The 20,774-nt window shown below is 38.7% G+C and overlaps 1 protein-coding gene and 1 long non-coding RNA gene across 2 annotated transcripts; both read right to left on the bottom strand.

Moving 5' to 3' along the window:
* Positions 1–15: 15 nt before the first annotated feature.
* Positions 16–9,128, bottom strand: LOC117153011 (Fc receptor-like protein 5; the record flags this gene model as incomplete). The annotated part of the gene is made up of 8 exons (XM_033326548.1): positions 16–152; positions 1,217–1,462; positions 2,145–2,408; positions 2,637–2,939; positions 3,220–3,504; positions 5,937–6,212; positions 7,990–8,253; positions 8,873–9,128. Coding segments are annotated over 8 exons (2,031 nt in total), but the record flags the coding sequence as incomplete, so codon positions are not given.
* Positions 9,129–11,244: 2,116 nt separating this feature from the next.
* Positions 11,245–13,877, bottom strand: LOC113157426. The gene is made up of 4 exons (XR_003298470.1): positions 13,758–13,877; positions 12,962–13,037; positions 11,850–11,952; positions 11,245–11,553 (listed from the first exon to the last, which is right to left on the bottom strand). It is a non-coding gene; the product is annotated as an uncharacterized LOC113157426 (long non-coding RNA).
* Between the last annotated feature and the right edge of the window lie 6,897 nt (positions 13,878–20,774).

Here is a 20,774-nt window from a genome sequence, read left to right as displayed (position 1 = left end):
ATTTTCAGCAAATCATCAATAAGAAAAGACCTCACCGTTTATCTTTCTGTAGAAACACAGCAGCAGCAACTGCAGGAAAACAGTCAGTAAAATTCCACCAACCAGCCCAGAGACAAACGGGACAGTAAATGATGAGCTCTCAGGTCTGTACCCTGATATAAATTACAATTATAGCATTTTGTTAAACACAGTCAACAACATGCTATTAAAAAAATATATTTAGCAATGTTAATACGTACAAACACTGCTTTTTTGGAAAACTATCAAACCCTAAACAAAACTAAACATGAAAAAGATTACAGACATCCACAGTATTCTGGTTGACAGCTGAGTTGTTATGGTTCTAAACCTAAAGACCTGATTTATGGGTGAAATAGTGATCTTTATAAAATTTTTACGTGTTTTAAGCACATTAACAGGACTACGTGTTTATACAAGATGAGGTAACTGTCACCTTGACCTTTGGCCAACAAAATCTAAACTGTTTTTTAGAGAGTCCAAGTAGGTAGTTGTACTAAATTTGAAGAAATTACCTCAACACATTTTAGACCAGTTCACAAAGATTGGATGAAGGTGACTATCCGCTATGACTTTGATCTTTGACCTTTGGCCAGATCGGTTGATCATTGCCTCCAATTGGAAATTTGTAATAAATTTGAAGAAATTCCTTCAAAGCACGGGACGCAAGAACGGGAGGAACAAGAAGTCAGTGTGACCTTGACCTATGACCTTTGACCCAAAAATTTTTATCAGTTCATCACAAATGTCAAGTTGATAGTTTGAAGCAACTCCTTCCAAGCGCTGTAGACTGGTGGGCAGGTATAAAAAGAGATCAGTGACAGATGAGAATTGAGGAACAAGGTCAGCTGACAAACTGGAACTTCAACTAACAACCTGGTAAAAACTGAAATAATTAAACATCATATCATATTATTATCTGATTGTCTTTGTAAGACAATCAAGTGGTTATAACAATCTGTAAAACATACACTTTTTTTAAACTATTTCCCCATCACTCGGAATTCTTTACTTTTTTATAGTCTTGCATTTATTTTTTTAATTTTGCTTTATTTCAAAGAAGACAACAACTATTATATGAAACTGTTGATTTAGGGGTTGAATTTCCACGACAGTTACATCTACATGTCCACCATGTTTCTTTCTCATACAACAGTCCACTAAATAAGTCATTTAAGACACTTTTTGTCTTACTCACTCTTCACTGTCATCCAACTCTGTGGTGACTCTTTTCCTGAGTGTTGACATTTGTAGAAACCTTCATGTGACTTTGACACTGCAGAGATAATCAGCTCCACTCTGGTATGATTTTGGAGAAGTTTGTCATTTTGATAGAAAAACACGTTGTTGGAAAGTTTTTGTCCTGTCTTCAATCTGCAGCCAAGAGAAACAGACTGTCCCTCAGTCACAGGATGAACAGGACTCATCAGGATGATATCTGCATCTAGAAAACAGTCAAACAGTAACAAGTTTCAGTCAGAGATCATCTGCAGAAGAAGCTGACATAGAGTGATGCTACATTTATTTACTGATATTTAATCTAATACTTACAAACTATAAGTTACTTTTTGACACATAAACAGCTTTTCTACAGTTTCTAGGAATAAATGATCCAACACTTGACTTGAATTGTGATGATTGACACTAAATCTTCAGACTAATCCTGATCTTCACCATTGATAAGAGACAGTATGGAACTGTCCTCTCTTTGGAAACAGAATAAGAGTAAAGCTGCAACTGGGATGAAGCCAAACGACAGCTTGTTACAGCAGCTCTAGAGAGAACAGGACATATGGACACATCAATATACTGTGTCATTTATCATTTGAGCCCTAATCAGATGTGTCACCAAATGTGGTCACCAGAGGGAGCTGCTGTTTGAACAGTGCACTATAAAGTAGAAACAATAACAAAGAAAACTGTAAAGACAAACTACCAAGATTATAAATTGTGAGACTTTTGTCTGTTGATGTCATGTTGTTTAATCTACTGTACCATGTAGCAGAGTCATGAACTACACTCTGAAAAACTTCACTGTGTTCAACTCAGTTCTAAGAAGTAAATGATATAACTGCATTTAGAAGATGCTGTAAAAACAGTAATGAAATGAAAAGAATCCAACTCACTGTGTCCAGTGATGTTGACTGAATTAGTGAACTGTCCTGATCCAGACTCACACCAGTACACTGCAGAACTGTTCAGTCCACTAATGTTACATGTTGATCCAGTCATCGTCCCCCAGTCAGAACAGGGGGACAGGTAACTGTCCTCAGGAAACCTCCTCACTCTCCACTCAGTAGAGTTTCCTTCACAGCTCAGAGACACAGAGTCAGAGGTGAAGTGTTGAACTCTGTCAGGACTCACAGTGAGAGACGCTGATGGAGGAAAATCTGAAACACAAAACATGTTGTACACACACATGTTGTGACTTATACAGAGCTAAACAAGAACTTCAAAAGATTTCTCATTTTTATTAATATCATAAGTCCACAGGATACCTGGAGATTTCTTCAGCTTTACAAAGTTCATTACTTTGCTGACATAGATTTTACATGTTGGTCACAGACAAATAACTGGAAGATAAAGATGAAAAGAAAGGAACAAAGGAACAAACTGACCTCCAGACCAGACAAACGTTGGTTTTCTGTGTTCAGTGTGAAACACTGGTTCTCCTCTTCCAGCTCTACACACATATCCTGCTGTGTGTGTCTGTCCATGAACCATGTAAGAATCCTCTTCAGTGCCACTGTCACTACCAGGTAGCAGCTCATATCTGTAGAGTCTGTCTGACAGTTTGGGAACAGTCTTATACCAGTAGAACCTCCATCCTGCAGATGGATGTTCAACCTCACACTTCAGAGTTACTGAGGCTCCAGGACTCAGCCAGGATGGAGACACAGTGAGGACAGACTGGGGTTTATCTGTTGGAAACAGGTTTTCTCAGTATCAACACGTGTTATGTCTACTGTGCAACATTAAATTCAATTTATCTGAACTTGAATAATCTTGTAATAGGTATTAGAAACTTTAAGATGGTCTAACTATGGAAAATCTAAATGTTTATTAACAAAACTGAAACATTTGTTCTTGTTGACTTTGTACCTCACTTGTAACTTGTCACTTTAGATTAAATCATCTTCCAAATAAATGAGTGTAAATCTCTATGAATTATTAACATTTTCAGTTTGAATGACATATAACTTGACTTACTGTTGTTCACTGTCAGTTTGATGAAATCACTCCACTCTGTTGTTTTATATTGAGCATTTTTCTTTCTGCCTTTACACCTGTAGTTTCCACTGTGGGATGAAGAAGCAGAACTAATCCTGAATTCATTTTGATTTGAAGGTTTGATGGAGCTGGTTGTTTCCCATTCATATTCCCACTCAGTGTCTCCTCCCTGAATCTCACATCTGACAGTGATCATCTCTCCATGGTAGATCTCAGAGCAGTTGGGATGCAGAGTCACAACCACCCTGTTTGAGACTGTTTACGTTCAACAATTTACAAGAACAACAAAGATGTTAAATTGTATTCTGACAGATTTCTATTCTACATTGTGAGTTTCAAATGTTCTTGTCAAACTCACCCAGTGTGTTAATTCTTACTGACTGGCTGTACTGGGAGTAGTAAACTGGTTCTCCTCTTCCTCCTCTGCACCAGTACTGTCCTTCCTGTGAGACACTGATTTGTCCATTTGACTTGAAAACATCATCATGTCTGATCAGGAGTTCAGAGGATTGATCTCCTCTGTACCAGGAATATTTCCAACCAGATGATGGATTCACAGAGCAGCTCAGAGTCACACTGCCCCCTACTGGAACGTCTGTCCTGTCAGCTCTCAGTTCGGACTGTGGTTTAGATTCTGTTCAGATTAGAACAAATAATAAATTTTTAAAAAGAGTAAATAGATGTTGTTAAAAATGAGAACAATGCACTATAAACTAGATATTGTAATTTTAATGATACTACAGCTAACTTGTAATCTGCATTTTGATATTTCCTCTTTAAGAATTGTTTAATCAGGTATATTTCAAATGTAACACTCTCTTTGAAATGTGACTTTACTGATCTGTCCTGAGAGGCAGACTAATTCCTGAAGTCTTTTATGAGTTGTTGAATATTTACAACCTTAACACTGTAAATAAGACTCACGTGTCACTGTTAGTCTGAGAGGATCACTCCATTCTGTTGGGAAATAAAAGTCCATCTTCACTTTACCCTGACACCAGTAGTTTCCTCGACTGGAAGCAGAAGCTGCGAAAATCCAACGTTTCCTTTGTTTTGGAGAAGTTTCTGAGCTGCTTGTTTTCCATTCATATTCCCACTCAGTGTCTCCACCGTCCTGGATCTCACATGTCAGAGTTATCGTCTCTCCTCTGAATATCTGAGACCAGTTGTTCTGCATTTTCACAACAGCCTTGTTGGAAACTTTTATCCATGAGAGAAACACAGTAAGAATAAAAACACAAATATAAAAACCTTTACTTTTTGAGTCATACTGAGATGGTGATGGATGAATGTTATTTTATTTTTAAAAACCAAACATCATTCACCTCTTTTCCAAACAGTGACTGCAGTACTGTTCTCTGTGTAGTAAACTGGGTTTCCTCTTCCTCCTCTACAGTGATACATGCCTCCATCTGAAATACTCATAGTGTCTGGTCCTTTATCTTTTATGATCTGAGCTGCTGAAGACTCTGATTCACGTTGGAACCAGTCGTATTTCCAGCTGTTAGACTCGTCCACAGAGCAGCTCAGTCTCACTCTGCCTCCTCCTGCTGCTGTTATGACTCTACTGTCTGCTGTGAGTGAGGCTCGAGGTTTATTTGCTGTTTAGTTCACAATAAAAAATGAAACACACAAATAGTTAGAAGAGGATTTAAGATGAAAACAGATTGATGCTACTTTATTATATAAGAGACCGAGAAACGGATCAGTTTAGTAAACCTAATACAGTTATTACAAATGTCTTTATAGATTTAATATCATATCAAATATTATCAGAATTTGGTTTTTTCTTCTTTCTCTTGGTTATCTTTTATTTTTTGTGTTCTTTCATCTCATGTCTGTATGTGTCCCTGCAGTTCTCCTCACTGCCAGCAGAGTCGTTCCTCTACCTCAGTCTGTCTCCGGTCTTAGTTTCTAATTCCTCAGCTTGCACCGGTCAACACACCTGCTCTTCATCATCATCATCCCTTTACTCCTGTTTATAATCTCCCTCATGTCTGTTGTTCCCAGTTCGTTTGTTTCCCAGACCTCTAGCTCTTTCTCTTGTCTGTTAGTCTCGCAGTTCATTAGGTTTGAGTTAGTCCAGTCTTTAGTCAGTTAGGTTTTCTTTTTTGGTTTGTCTGTTCCTCCTACGATTAGTAGTAAGCGTTTTGTTTCCTTATTGATTGCCTGTTCCTCCTACCGTCTTTAGTGAGTGTTTTGTTTTCTCATCATTTATTATTCCCTCATAGATAGTGAGCGTTTATCGTTGTTCTGTGTTCTCCTACCTTTTTCTAGTGAGCGCTTTTTGTTTTGCTTTACTAGTTTTTCCTCCTGCCTTCAGCACTGAGTGTTTTCTGTTGTTTTGTTTCCTCTGTCTGTCTGCTCTTTATTTGTATTTGTTTTGCATTTTGCTTTGATTACTGTTAAGAAATCTCATTCAACACTGCCTATCCTGTTGGCTCCTGCTCTTAAATCCCTGAGTGTGTATTGGGTTCTTACAAATATCCTCAAAAACAGAGTAGACAGGAACATGAAATGTGTTTTTTGTATCACAGTAGTGTTTGTCATCTTCCCTTCACTTATTCCCTCACTCCTGTGTCTGACTGTAGCAGACGTACTGATCAGTCCTAAAAGGCAGACTAATTCCTGAAATCTTTTATGAGTTGTTGAATATTTACAACCTTAACACTGTAAATAAGACTCACGTGTCACTGTCAGTCTGAGGGGATCACTCCATTCTGTTGGGAAATAAAAGTCCATCTTCACTTTACCCTGACACCAGTAGTTTCCTCCACTGGAAGCAGAAGCTGTGAAAATCCAACGTTCCCTTTGTTTTGGAGAAGTTTCTGAGCTGCTTGTTTTCCATTCATATTCCCACTCAGTGTCTCCACCATCCTGGATCTCACATGTCAGAGTTATCGTCTCTCCTCTGAATATCTGAGACCAGTCGTTCTGCATTTTCACAACAGCCTTGTTGGAAACTTTTATCCATGAGAGAAACACAGTAAGAATAAAAACACAAATATAATAACCTTTACTTTTTGAGTCATACTGAGATGGTGATGGATGAATGTTATTTTATTTTTAAAAACCAAACATCTTCACCTGTTTTCCAAACAGTGACTGCAGCACTGTCCTCTGTGTAGTAAACTGGGTTTCCTCTTCCTCCTCTACAGTGATACATGCCTCCATCTGAAATACTCATAGTGTCTGGTCCTTTATATTTTATGACCTGAGCTGCTGAAGACTCTGATTCACGTTTGAACCAGTCGTATTTCCAGCTGTTAGACTCGTCCACAGAGCAGCTCAGTCTCACTCTGCCTCCTCCTCCTGCTGTTATGACTTTACTGTCTGCTGTGAGTGAGGCTCGAGGTTTATTTGCTGTTTAGTTCACAGTGAAAAATGAAACACACAAACAGTTAGAAGAGGATTTAAGATGAAAACAGATTGATGCTACTTTATTATATAAGAGACTGAGAAACGGATCAGTTTAGTAAAACTAATACAGTTATTACAAATGTCTTTATAGATTTAATATCATATCAAATATTATCAGAAGTTGTTTTTTCTTCTTTCTCTTGGTTATCTTTTATTTTTTGTGTTCTTTCATCTCATGTCTGTATGTGTCCCTGCAGTTCTCCTCACTGCCAGCAGAGTCGTTCCTCAGTCTGTCTCCGGTCTTGGTTTCTAATTCCTCAGCTTGCACCGGTCAACACACCTGCTCTTCATCATCATCATCCCTTTACTCCTGTTTATAATCTCCCTCATGTCTGTTGTTCCCAGTTCGTTTGTTTCCCAGACCTCTAGCTCTTTCTCTTGTCTGTTAGTCTCGCAGTTTGTTAGATTTGAGTTAGTCTAGTCTTTAGTCAGTTAGGTTTTCTTTTTTGGTTTGTCTGTTCCTCCTACGATTAGTAGTAAGTATTTTGTTTTCTTATTGATTGCCTGTTCCTCCTACCTTCTGTAGTGAGTATTTTGTTTTCTTATCATTTATTATTCCCTCATAGATAGTGAGCGTTTATCGTTGTTCTGTGTTCTCTGACCTTTTTGTAGTGAGCGCTTTTTGTTTTGCTTTACTAGTTTTTCCTCCTGCCTTCAGCACTGAGTGTTTTCTGTTGTTTTGTTTCCTCTGTCTGTCTGCTCTTTATTTGTATTTGTTTTGCATTTTGCTTTGATTACTGTTAAGAAATCTCATTCAACACTGCCTATCCTGTTGACTCCTGCTCTTGAATCCCCGAGTGTGTATTGGGTTCTTACAAATATCATCAAAAACAGAGTAGACAGGAACATGAAATGTGTTTTTTGGAGAATGTAGTAGTGTTTGTCATCTTCCCTTCACTTATTCCCTCACTCCTGTGTCTGACTATAGCAGACGTACTGATCAGTGAAATAGTTTCTACTCTTCTGTTTCTGCCCCTACACATGTAGTTTCCACTGCTGGACTCAGAAACACTGAGAGTCCAGTAATTAACATGTGTCTGATGTGAAGTTGACTGAGGTGTTTTCCATTCATGATCCCACTCAGTGTCTCCACCTCCCTGGATCTCACATCTGACAGTGATCTTACATTTAAATTTATATTTAGTCATTTGGCAGATGCTTTTATCCAAAACTACGTACAAGTGAGGCGCACGTCAAAAGATCTAATCAAAATATCTGATCTTCTCTCCACTAAAGATCTGACACCAGTTTTGTGTCACAGAGACTCCACAATAGTAAAAACAGATAAATACATTTTCTAAATGTAATAATCAAACTCACCAGTTATCTCAACAGTGACCTCATCACTGTAATCAGTGTAGTAAACTGGTTTTCCTCTTCTTCCTCTGCACCTGTAGATTCCTCCTTGTGAGACTCTGATATCTCTGTTTTCTTCACCATCAACCTGAGCTTCATTAGAGTTTGAGGTTCGTCTGAACCAGTCATATTTCCAACCATCAGAGTCGTCCACAGAGCAGCTCAGGTTCACTCTGCCTCCTACTGGTATGATTGTTGGACCTGCTGTCAGTTTGATGTTGGGTTTATCTGTTGGTATAAAATAACAAAACATGTAAATTATTCAGATGGAAATTATATAAAAAGTACATGTAACAAGAAATAACAAATGTGTTCTTTTGTTAGCTCTGTGTCATTTTTCATCACAATATAAAACATAAAACAATTCAAATCCAATCAGTTTTCTTCATAGAACCAAATATAACAAAATTTCTTCAAAGACTTTTGGAATCTGCACATTTGATCTCCTCTGTCCTTCTACCATACGACATTGTGAACTTTTCTTTTTACTTCAGTTTTGTATTTTCATTTGTTTATTCTTTATTTGTTTTATGAAAGATCAAAACTAATTGTGTGCATCTATCAAGGTGGGAACTTCATCATGTACAGTATATCTTTGTCATTTACTCTTTTATTTTCTATGATTATATCTGCAATAGTACTTACTTTACATCAAAACATACAGTCAATAGTACGCTTATTTTGGATGACAGTGCACCAACATGCAGCATGTGTTGAGAGAAAATTAGAAAGAAGAAAATAAAATGGTTCTTGTCAAAGTATCTGGATAATCTAAAACTTCTTTACACACTGAATGAATAGGATCATAAATACTGTTAATTTGGCTGATAAAACATTGATGACTCACCTGATACAGTTAAAGAGATGATGTTACTGGTTTTAGTATCATTTGAGCTTTTGTGGTGACCAGAGCACTGGTATCGACCACTGGAGACTGTAGAAAGAGTTTCTATTGTGTAACTTGAATTGTACGGAACAAACTCTCGACCGTCCTTGTTGATTTTATATTCCCAATCAGTGTCTTTTCCTTCCTTCATGTCACATATGAAGGTCACAGACTCTCCAGTAAAAAAACTGGACCAGTTGGGCTCAAGGGTCAAAACAGCATCTAAAACATTAAACAATTAACAAAATAAAGAATTATATGTATATTCTCATTTAAGTACATTAGAACAGTGGTCCCCAACGCCTGGGTCAATTGATAGCGGGCCGCACAGAAAGAACACATAACTTACATTATTTCCGTTTTAGTTATTATCTGAGCTGAACAATGTTTTATTTTGGAAAATTACCGGATTCTCTCCTTCACATCTGTCTATGACTCACTCTTGATCCATGTCAACCTGCCTCGGTCACATTACCTACATCCCCCTTCTTAAAGGGGCTACTCCTGTTAACCTAGGACTCCACTTCATCCTGCAGCACCTGGACCTCCCTGACACGTCAGGATCCTGTTTGTGGACTTCAGTTCAGCCTTCAACACGATCACCCCTGGAATACTCTACCATAAACTGACCCAGCTCACCGTACCTGCTTCTACGTGTCAGTGGATCAGGAGCTTCCTAACTGACAGGAGGCAGAAGGTGCGACTGGGCAACATCACATCTGGCACCTGCACCATCAGCACCGGCGCACCACAGGGGTGTCCTCTCTCTCCACTGCTCTTCTCCCTGTACACTAATCACTGCACCAGGGAACCCGTCTGTGAACCCGTCTCATGAAGTATGCAGACGACATGACTGTTATTGGACTGATCCGGGACAGTGATGAGTCCTCATACAGGCAGGAGGTGGAGCAGCTGGTCCAGTGGTGCAGTCAGAACCAGCTGGAGCTCAACACGCTCAAGACTGTGGAGATGACAGTGGACTATGTTCTTCAGACTTTTCATGTTCTATACCGCCATCATCCAATCTGTCCTCTGCACCTCCATCACTGTGTGGTTTGGTTCAGCCACCAAGCAGGACAGGCACAGACTGCAGTGGGTGATCCGGTCAGCAGAGAAGATCATTGGGACTGAGCTTCCTTCCATCCAACACCTGTACCGATCCAGACTCAGAAAACAGGCTGTCAGTGTCACTGCTGACCCCACACACCCTGCACACAAACTGTTCAAGCTCCTCCCCTCTGGCAGGCGCCACAGAGCTATAGCCACCAGAACCACCAGACACAGAGTCAGCTTCTTCCCCCAAACTGTGTCTGAGCTGAACTCTCCAATCCCATAAAACAAGGACTCAGTGCAATAACCCCATGTGACATAATGTGATGTATATTATGTAAATAATTGTAATTAAATATGTAAATGAATAATGTTTCATGCCACCAGAGGGCACAAAAAGACGGAGTCAGACCGTATCCAATTCTTTATTTGTCCTGTGCAACTTGGCCAATAAAAGCTGATTCTCATTGATTCTCTGATTCTCCAGCGGGTAACACAATATGCATTACCACTAAATTGAAACCCCCAAAACAAACGTCTATGGAAAGTTTCTTTGTGCAGGGTAAAAGAGCCAGTGAGGAGAGAGAAGAAGAGCCTACAACTTCACACAAAAGAAAGCTGAATTTAACAGACAAAGCAGGAGTCCTACTGGAAATATGGATTTATTGCGACAGGTTGTTCCCACGCACCAAACCAGCTCTGCAGAAATGCAGCGTCTAGCTCTCTAATGAGGCAATGAAGCCTTCAAAACTGCATCTCCACTTCATTTTGATCAGCAAAAATCTCATTTTGATCGAAAACCCCTTCATATTTAGAAAATGCCAGTTTTTATGCCGCTCGTATCATCTTGTTTTGTTTTATTTATCCCCCACACGTTAAAGGCCGGTCAGAGAAAATATTGTCTGACATTAAACCGATCCGTGGTGCAAAAAGTTTGGAGACCACTGCATTAGAAGGAAGTTACTGAAAAGCCACAGTCACACACCAGAGTGTGAGCTTTTGTTACTACCATCTATTCACCAAAGGAGATGTGACAAAGTAAACACATCCTCTATGAAACAACGTTAGACATTTGTATAAAGTCTGAATCATGGGTCACTAAACCTCAACCTGGTCACTTGACATCGTAGCTAAACTTCATATCAGCAGAATCAGGTAGGACTCATTCTCCCATGGGGAAAAACTCTGCTTTACTTCAGTGAGGGGTGACGACACTTGTGTCACATGTGGGACCAGTGATATGAATCCCACTGCAGATTGTCTGGGCAGCATCACAGGGGCTCAAATGTACCTCATGTATCTCACTCATGTCATGTCTAGATCATTTCAGGGTTCCTGTGCTTGTCTGAAAGCAGCTTATGTTGCTTCTGGACAAAGGCACCATCAGCTAACAGCTAATGGTAGTTTAGCTGTGAGACTGGTCGTGGAGACGTGGTGAGTGACGTAGTTACAGAAACAGGATGAGAGCGGTGAGGAGTAAAGCTGTGGTTTGTTTTGGTTTGATGGAGCCTGAAATTATATCGTTGCAGCTTTAAAGAAGAAACTTGTGTATTTACCTTGAGCATCTCCAGAGAGGAAAAGTGTGTTCAGCACTAAAATAAAGAGAGACAGCAAATTAACAGACACCACAGCAAACAATCAGGCTTCAATCAATAGAAACTGAGGATTGATAACATTCATGTATTAAATGTAATAAATCATTTGCTGCTATAAACAACGTAAAATCATATCTGATGATTTAACACAGTCGTCCTCTAAAGATCCTTCCTACAAAACAACCAAGCTGATAACAAGTGTGCTCTGTTCAAAGTGAACAAACCTCTGATCCTCTGTTCTCCTCACTACAACATTTTCTCTCATTTGTTCCATCAATCAGTGATTTACTCACAGAAAAACTGCAGCACACAGAGAAAAGTGTGTCCCATCCTCACATCCAACACTGACTCTCTGTGTCTGAGAAAGTCTTCTTAGTGGAAAGAGAAAACTTTAAACTTCAGCATTTGAAGAGAAAACAGAGATTATATTTAATAAATAAAAAGAATAAGAAGATTTTTTTCTAACTACTTGTTCTGAATATATCTGGTCTGTGTTTCCTTCCCTTTTACTAGACAGGGTTCAACCACATATTTACATGTTAACACAAAACAAAGACAAAACAACTGAAAGTCATCTCACAAACATATGTACCTGTCACATGTATGTTATCATTTTTATATTATATTGTTCACTGCTTGGTAATCATAATGTTGCTTATGTGTTAAGTGTGTCATGTAAATGTATCTTTGGAAGCAGGTATATCCTGTAGTGTCTACTGTTCTTGAAAATGAATATGATGAATATGTGTTGTCATAAATAAAAAGGAAAAAAGTCTGATGCGATAACTATTTTTTTGCATATCCTGTCCTTCACAATAAAAGCCTGCCATGATTGTATATCATCTGCCATCAACATCAAAACACTTATATTGCAAGATCTAGCAAATAAATTAAAAATAGGACTATGAAGTATAAAAAAAGAGTATGATCAAAAATACAAAAATAAATAAACATTGGATGGGCAGAACATGCAAACTCAAACAGAAAACTGAGCTTCTTCGACCCATGGATTTGAACCCAGGTCCTTACTGCTGTGAGACAATGATGCTAAACACTATACCACGTTACTGTTATATGTATGTTAATTGATATATAATATATGAATTGATGTATATATAAACTATAATTAATGAACACGTTTTAGAAATGATATTCTTTTTTCTGGTAAAGAATTCAGTAACACCATTTTTAAACTATGCAAAATGAAACAAATACAATTAGTCAATTCAAAATGTAGGTGACTGTAATTTAATGTACGTCATTATTGGATTTAACACAGTCGCCCTGAATGAAGCCAAACCAGCAACCAACATGATGTCAACATAACTATCATGTTAATTAAAGAAAGCATGAAAACATTTTCCTCTTTAAAGTCATATTATAAGAAAGTCACTGATGTACTCACAGAATAACAACAGTACACAGAACAAAGTGTTCTTCATCTTCACATCCAGCACTGACACTGTCACTCTGCTGCTCTGCTGCTGAGAAATAACAGAAAAAAGAGAAATAACAAAGAGAGAGAAGTGACATCTCACATAAATACAACATCAGAATAAAGTGTAGCCTGTCTGTTCTTCCTTCCTTTTTACACAAAACCCAAACGACCACGGCTTTGACCACAGCACATTGCTGACACGTTTACACTTCCTGTAACATTTTAGCTTGTTTCTTAAGTTCTGTGACTGGTCCATAAATATTTAACATTTAATTATACTGTATTTTTAATAAATGGTGATACAATACCTAAATGACCAATGTCAAAAAGTAATTACCTCCTGAATTTATATCTAGTTCAGGTCAAGACGTAAATTTTATTCCTTTTCAGTCATTCAGAGGTCGTCCTACTCATCGTCTTGCTGCATACCAATCCCAGCTTCAACTCACTGACTACAATTATCATTTAAAACATTCAAACTGTTTAGTTTGAGATACACAGAAAAAGAGAAGAAATCAGGAGGTCAAACATTTGTTCACAGCACTGAATCTGCTCAGTTTCTAACTCACATTTCTCTGAAAAACCAATATAGATATGAAATGAATTTCACATAATCTTTCTACTGTGTGTAGTTTCAAAGTGGTTGTTAAACCACAGGTGTTATTATGTAGAGAGAAAATGATTCAGAGAACAAAGGTAGAAACTTATCTGTTGTCTTCAACAACCCCTGTTATCATGAGGCTTAAGATGAGCTCCAACTCACTGTCTACTGCTTTGTGGTGTCGTGGTGTTAATAACCAGACTGTGCTGCTCTTTCACTGCATGGGAACCACAGCAATGTTTTACCTTCAGCAAAAGTAAAACAACAGTTTCAGACTCCACAGTGATACAAACACAGCACACTCAGTGGATATTTACACAATGTCTGTTTTCAATGTCAATTAAATCTATTTTCACAAGTTTCAATCTGTGCAGTTCTCAGAAAGACACAAGAACAATTTACTGCTAAACCTCTTAAAATTACATTAATGTTTAAAAGATGGATCGTTGGAGTCGTGATGAATCATTCTCTTCCATCATTGTGTGTAATTTATGTGGCCTTCAAGCCTGTAAAATGGAGAAAAATGCTCATGATTCAAATCAACTAAACACAAGAGTGAAAAAACTGTTTAACATTTTACTTCACAACTAGGACATTAAGAGAAACAAGAATGTTCTTGAACAGAAATGTACTTTCCACTTCCTCTTTACACATAAATGTGTTGTTTTCATTGCAATTAAACAGTTTCCTCGAAGCGTTTACACCAGAGTAGAGATGTCACACAACGTAATCATATTACTAATAGTATATATTATTTAGTATTTAAATAAAACGCATCCAAACAGATGTGTACTGTGTGATTGCTGTGGTTAGTGTAGGTATAACTGCTTTTAGAAGAGTGGTGAACACATGAGAAGGAGTTCCCAAATTGGCAGCACCCAGAGTCAGTGTGGAGCATGTGGCCACTGTTGGTGAAGCAGGGGAAGACAAAGGAGAACACACATGTTAAACACTCACTGATATAATAAACTGGAAGAGGGAAGATAGTCTGTGCATGATCCAGGAACTCAAATCCAAATACTGATTTAAATCCTCCAGTTCACAGGTCCAAAACCAAATCAACATCCACAGAACAAAGTCCAAACAGAGTCAGAGTTTCCAAGTAGTGATGTTAAACTTGAAGCAGGTGGCTCGACCCAGTATCGAGTTTTCAAAGCATTTGGATTGCCTTCATTATGTGAAGAAACCCGTAATCATCCCTTACTGTCAAAGATTTATTAACAGTGTAATTGTAACAAAAACGCAGAACAAAGGTAATACAATGCAACAAACGGGACAAAACTAAATCCTCAACAGGAGGTGAAACTAGAGGCTCTCTGTAAAAGGCAAGCAAACTAAAACTGTGATCCAATCGAACAAACAAAAGAAAGCACAGCATAATCTGGAACTAACAAGAAAACTAAATCACAGCTCACGCTGGAACAAAAACTAACTGACTGACAAAGAAACAAACCAAACTGACTCTGAAAAGATATTAAACCGTGTAGAAGAAAGCTGGAGGTCGGTAAAAGGATGAGGAACAGGATCAAATGAGGCACAAGTGACACACAGACAGACACCAACTTAAATACAAACAGTAATGACAAACACAAATCACCTGCTAAAAACACACCTGAAACTACTCGAACCAGCTGAGACAGGCTCCCAGAAGTAAGAGAAAAAAAACAAAAACTAGTAAACAAAAAAAACAAAGACTTCTAGGGACACTGCCTCAGCTGGTCGGAGGAGGGAACTGTCGTGATTCCAGCTCCGCCTCCCTGTCTGTCCCTGCTTTCCTTGTTTTCTCCCTGTCAGGTGCCCTGCTAATTACCGATTGTCTGCACCTGGGCTTCCCCTGTCCCTTTTTTAGCAGGTCAGTCAGCTTCCTCTTTGCCAGATAGTTGTACTCCAACCTGTGAACAGTACTATTCAGCATTATCTTAAGATTGCTTTTTGGAAACGAACCCTGCCCGACCTGAAACCTGTCTCTGCCTGACTCCCCCCTAACCGGACCTGCCTTCTGTTCTGACCTGCCTCTGCTCTGCTCTTCGACAGCGTGAGTGTTTTCTGCCTGACCTGTTCCAGCTCCCCTCTGCCTGTGTCCCTGTTCTGTCTCTAAGTTGGATTCCCTTGTGTATGACCTGGACCGTCCCCTGACATCGTTATCAGTCTATCGGATCTCTGTTTCTATATTACCTCTCAGTACTGACATGGATTGTTGTTTGGACCTCGGATCTTGCCTCACGGACTTTAGTGCTTGGACTGCTTCTTGTGTGTGTGACCCTGGATTCGTCTCTTACTCTGCGCCTCGTCTTTCTGGAAACCTGTCACTGTTTTTGTTCACTTACCCACTGTGCTTTTGCCACTTAGCCTGTTCTGCATATCATTCCTCCTCTGCTCCCAGTCAACATATGCTTTACTCTACTGTCGGCCATTTTGGAATCTACAACTCATCGGTCTTCTCTCTGGTTCACTCCTCCCCGCTTCTCAGCCACAGCTCATCAGGACTTCAGTGAGTACTCAAAGATTCACATTACCCAAGATCCAGACTCAATTTAACTCAGTTTCCTCACTTAGACCATCATACTCACCTGGCGACAGCTCTGTTCGGCCGCAAGTCCCGACTTTCATTCACTGCATTATTATTGTCAATAAAACATTTCTTATCTCAGTTCTCTGGTCCTGTGTGGTCTCTGGCTATGGAGTCGGATCCTAGGCTCGTGACAGAAACTGTAATAAAATAACACCAGCAGCAGCAAATGGACGTTTTTATTCTATAGACACCGTTTTCATTTCTGTCATCATTATCTGCTTAATGATAAAGACACATCCATATGAAATAATAATAAAGGCAAATTATCTAAATCATTGAATTAAAAAGAAATGACTACTCTGGAAAAAAGAGACTGTTATACCAACCTGCTAGAAAACAAATCTATGAAAATCTAAATAAAATTATTAACATTGTATTCATTGAGTTCTGGAGTATCATTTCATCTTGTTTGAATTAACCAGTAACTTTTGGTAAATTATCAACAAGAAGAGGTCTCACCTTTTATCTTTCTGGAGAAACACAACAGCCAGTAAAATCCTCCTAACCAGCCCTGTGACTATTGGGACAGTAAACAAAGAGTTTTCAGGTCTGTACCCTGTAATTTTAAATTAGCATTGATGTGATAGTTTTACTGAACAGACACACACACTACATGACACAGTAAGCAATACGACAACTGCTGCTTCTGGGGAACTGCTTGTTTTTGGAAAGGACGACAAAAGACCACACACATCCACAACATCTTTGGAAGTCAGCAAGCTCATAAGGCTGCGTTTATGACAAAATAAGACCTTTCTATAGTTTTGTACATTTACATTTAGTCATTTAGCAGACGCTTTTATCCAAAGTGACTTCCAAGTGAGGAACAAGGCAAGCAAACAAAATCTAAGTCAAGAAGAAACAACATCAAAGCAAAGTGCTATCAAAAAAGTGTTTCTGTTTCTGTTTCTGTGGGATCACTGAGCTGAACAGTTTTCCTTGGTGTCAACTGTGTGGTGCTGGTACCACCAGACGACGTTCCCTGGTTGAGCGCAGTGGACGGAAGGGGATGTAGACTTGTGGAGTTCACCACTCTGCAGGCAAGAGACAGAGCTTTGAACTTGATCCTTGCAGCCACAGGAAGCCAGTGCAAAGATCTGAAGAGCGGTGTGACATGAGACCTTTTAGGTTGATTAAAAATGAGGCGTGCTGCTGCATTTTGGATCATCTGGAGGGGTTTGGTCGTGGATGCCGGTAAACCCATCAGTAGTGCATTGCAGTAATCCAGGCGAGATAAGATCAACGCCTGTACAATGAGTTGGGTCGTGTACTTCGTCAGGTAGGGTCTGATCTTTCTGATATTGTGGAGGGCATATCTGCACGACCTAGAGAGTGTGGCGATGTGTTCTGTGAAGGTCAGCTGATCATCAATGATGACCGCCAGGTTTGTGGCTGACTTAGTAGGGACAATCAACACAGATCCAATGTTAATGCTGATGTTGTGTTGAGTTGAAGGTCTGGCAGGGAAGACTAGAAGTTCAGTTTTGGGAATGTTGAGTTGAAGGTGTCTTTTTCTCATCCAGGCAGAGATGTCAGAGAGACAGGCGAGACAGTTGAGTCATCCGGCGGAAAAGACAGGAAGAGCTTTGTGTCATCTGTACTTCATTTGTAAGTCACTTTGGATAAAAGTATCTGCCAAAAAATCAATAGTGATAGTGTCTGATTCACCATACTGTGAAGGATGAAATACAAAGGGTTTTGAAGAATATATGAACAAGTAGTAGTTTCCAGCCCTGAGACTCAAAGAAGTAACTCTTCAAACTGAATAAAGCAATCATGGTATTGCAGGTGTGTGTCATGAAGCTTGTTCTGAGTCCCACGTCATTTGTCCTCCTACAGGATAATGATCCAAACCACACAGCTAAAAACACCCAAGAATGACAAATCATTGGAATATTCTGAAGTGGCCTTCTGTGAGTCCTGATTTTAGTCCTGATCCAAATCATGTTGGACATCTTTGGAAACATGAGTTAATTAAGTTATTTCAGTGACCTTTAATGGAACGGTATCTGTATTCATAAAAAATATGTAAAAAATACAAACACACAAACAGCACAAAATAACTGCAGTCTATTAAATTATCTATACTAGACTAATTGTCTATTATTTCATTTTTTTAAATATTTCAGTCCAAATTAATTTAATAGATGAGTGAATCAAAGCATATTACATAACAGTAAAAACAATGAGGTACAATAGAAAGAACAAGAGCTAGAGTAACCAAGGTAGAAAAGGATAGTGGGATAAATCACATGACAGATGTGCTGTAATGCTGCAGAACCTACACTTCATTCACTTATACTGTGGAATCAGTGTTTTGAGTTCATTTAATTTTTTTTACGTTATTTTTTCTGTCATTAAATCAAAATGAACGTGTTATTGTGACACCACTAGTGACAAATAAACACAATGTTGCTTAGTAAACGGCACTTTTATAATCATGAGGTGGTGAAAACCACAAAGATGATGAATGCAGGTGTAGCCTCTAGTAGGCTTATTCCCTACCCTGGCTATCTGAAATCTACACTTCTGAACCTGGCTGAGTATCTAAGATATCTGTTCTGTGTTTTCTACTGAGTTAGTGTGATTCAGTTCTGGTCAGTTACTCAGATTCAAGGTTCTCTGTATTCATTAATCATTAGGTTCGGTAAGGAGACTGGCAGTAGCAACTCTACACAGAGAGTGAAAAGACCTCCATCCCACTAGGAACCCACACATACACACTAAAAATGGCAAAAGGAATGTATTTATAAAATGTAACATTAATAAAGTGACAAAACAAACAAAACTTCTTTTAGATCACTAACTAAAAATCAGATGTTCAAACAAAATGATAAGAAAATAATCAACACAACATGAATAAATAAAATTCTTGTCAAGTCAACCCAAATATTCAGTTGTCAGCTCTTATTGTTCTTTTCTTATGTTCCTTGTTGAATGATTCCTTTAACGGTTTCACTGAGTTGCATTTGGTTCAATATTCAGCCAAAATTATATCAGAGATATCAAATGAAAAAACAGAATTAAAGGGTGAATTTCCATCGAAGTGAGACTCCTTTAATTTGATTCCTACCACCGCCTTGGACTGATGACCTTGGAGTGATGACCTTGGAGTGATGACCTTGGACTGGTGACCTTGGACTGATGACCTTGGAGTGATGACCTTGGAGTCCTGATGAGAAGCAGAAGTGTGCAGAACAATTATCAAACAGTCTAAAACCTTACTTCAGGCTCCAAAAGATTTTAAATAAAATACAATACTACAACAAAATATACATCCATACACATAAAACACAGATGTCCCGTTTCCTTTTCTTAACCAAACTCACAACAACACATGTACTCTAACCATTTTAACATCATATATAATAATTCTAACACATAAAACGGGGTCATGTCTAACCAGAGTTACAGTAGCTGCTAAACATGTAGCAGTCACTTAGCCTCAATTAGCCAGCAGAACCTAGCGGCTAATTAGTTTATTTAAACATTTCAAACACTTTGTCTAACACAACAATTCTCATATCCTGACTGGTTTTACTTTAAAATGTATTCAAAGGAACAAACACACACACTTTAACTCTCCTACAATAAAGTTACCTGTGCTAACCAGCTAGTTTGAAGCTAACTCACCTGGATAATCCGCTTAATTGATAAAACGCCCGTCGGATTTTTTTCTCTCGTCTCTTTCAGTTTCTTTACATTCAGTAACTCTTCTCACTGTCAACTCCAGCTCTAATGACTCCAGTGCAGCAAATGTCTAATGAAGACTGTCCTACTTAACTTTTATAACTTTTAACTATGTTTTATTTTCTGCTCACACATCTCACGCTAACCTGCTCATGATGCGTTTAGGAACACTGTAATTCAGAGCTCTAAATAATAACCTGGGTTACACAAGTAGAGATACACACAGTACAAAAGCTGTTATTGTGGTTGATAGTAAAGCCTCTTTGTGTCCAGAATTAGAATATAAAAACACATCTTATCTATCAGATTCAATAATTAATTTGCCAAATAATTTTAATAAGTTGATTTGTGCTGCTCTTTATCATAATAACACATGTCGCCCCTCCTGCTTCCTCTCTTCCTCAGCCCTTACTCATTTCCCACCCTCTTAGATTCCTCTGCCTATGATATTTGTTCCTAAATTTAAACTCATTGAATCTCAACCTCCTTCCTCATCGCTTCACATCCCCTATATGCTGCTCTGTGTCCCCCTCCACAGTTGCAGCCTAGGTTTAGCTCCAACTTCACATTTATCATACTCATGCTCATTCCTTCATCTCACACACCTCCTTTTCCCTTTACACACTTTGCAATATGACCAAACTCTTGACAGGTAACACCTCATTGGCTTCTCCACATACTACCTCACATTGTACTTCATAAACCCAAAGAAGAGTTCCTTTGGTATTTCCTCTCCCTCAAACTTAATTATGACCGCTTCTGTTTCCCTCTTCTTAATTCCTCTTGTGATCCTCTGTCCACCTGTAACACGTCTCTTCCTCACTCTAAGATTGTCAATCAAACCTTTCACGCTGACACTAAGGGGGACTCCACTATTCCAGCCCTTTCTACCAACATTTCTCCTTTCTCCCACTTTC

The sequence above is a fragment of the Anabas testudineus genome, chromosome 18 (assembly GCF_900324465.2).
Source record: "Anabas testudineus chromosome 18, fAnaTes1.2, whole genome shotgun sequence".
Taxonomy (NCBI): domain Eukaryota; kingdom Metazoa; phylum Chordata; class Actinopteri; order Anabantiformes; family Anabantidae; genus Anabas; species Anabas testudineus.
The sequence above is the reverse complement of the archived record's forward strand: the minus strand, read 5'-3'. Positions and strand labels throughout refer to the sequence as shown.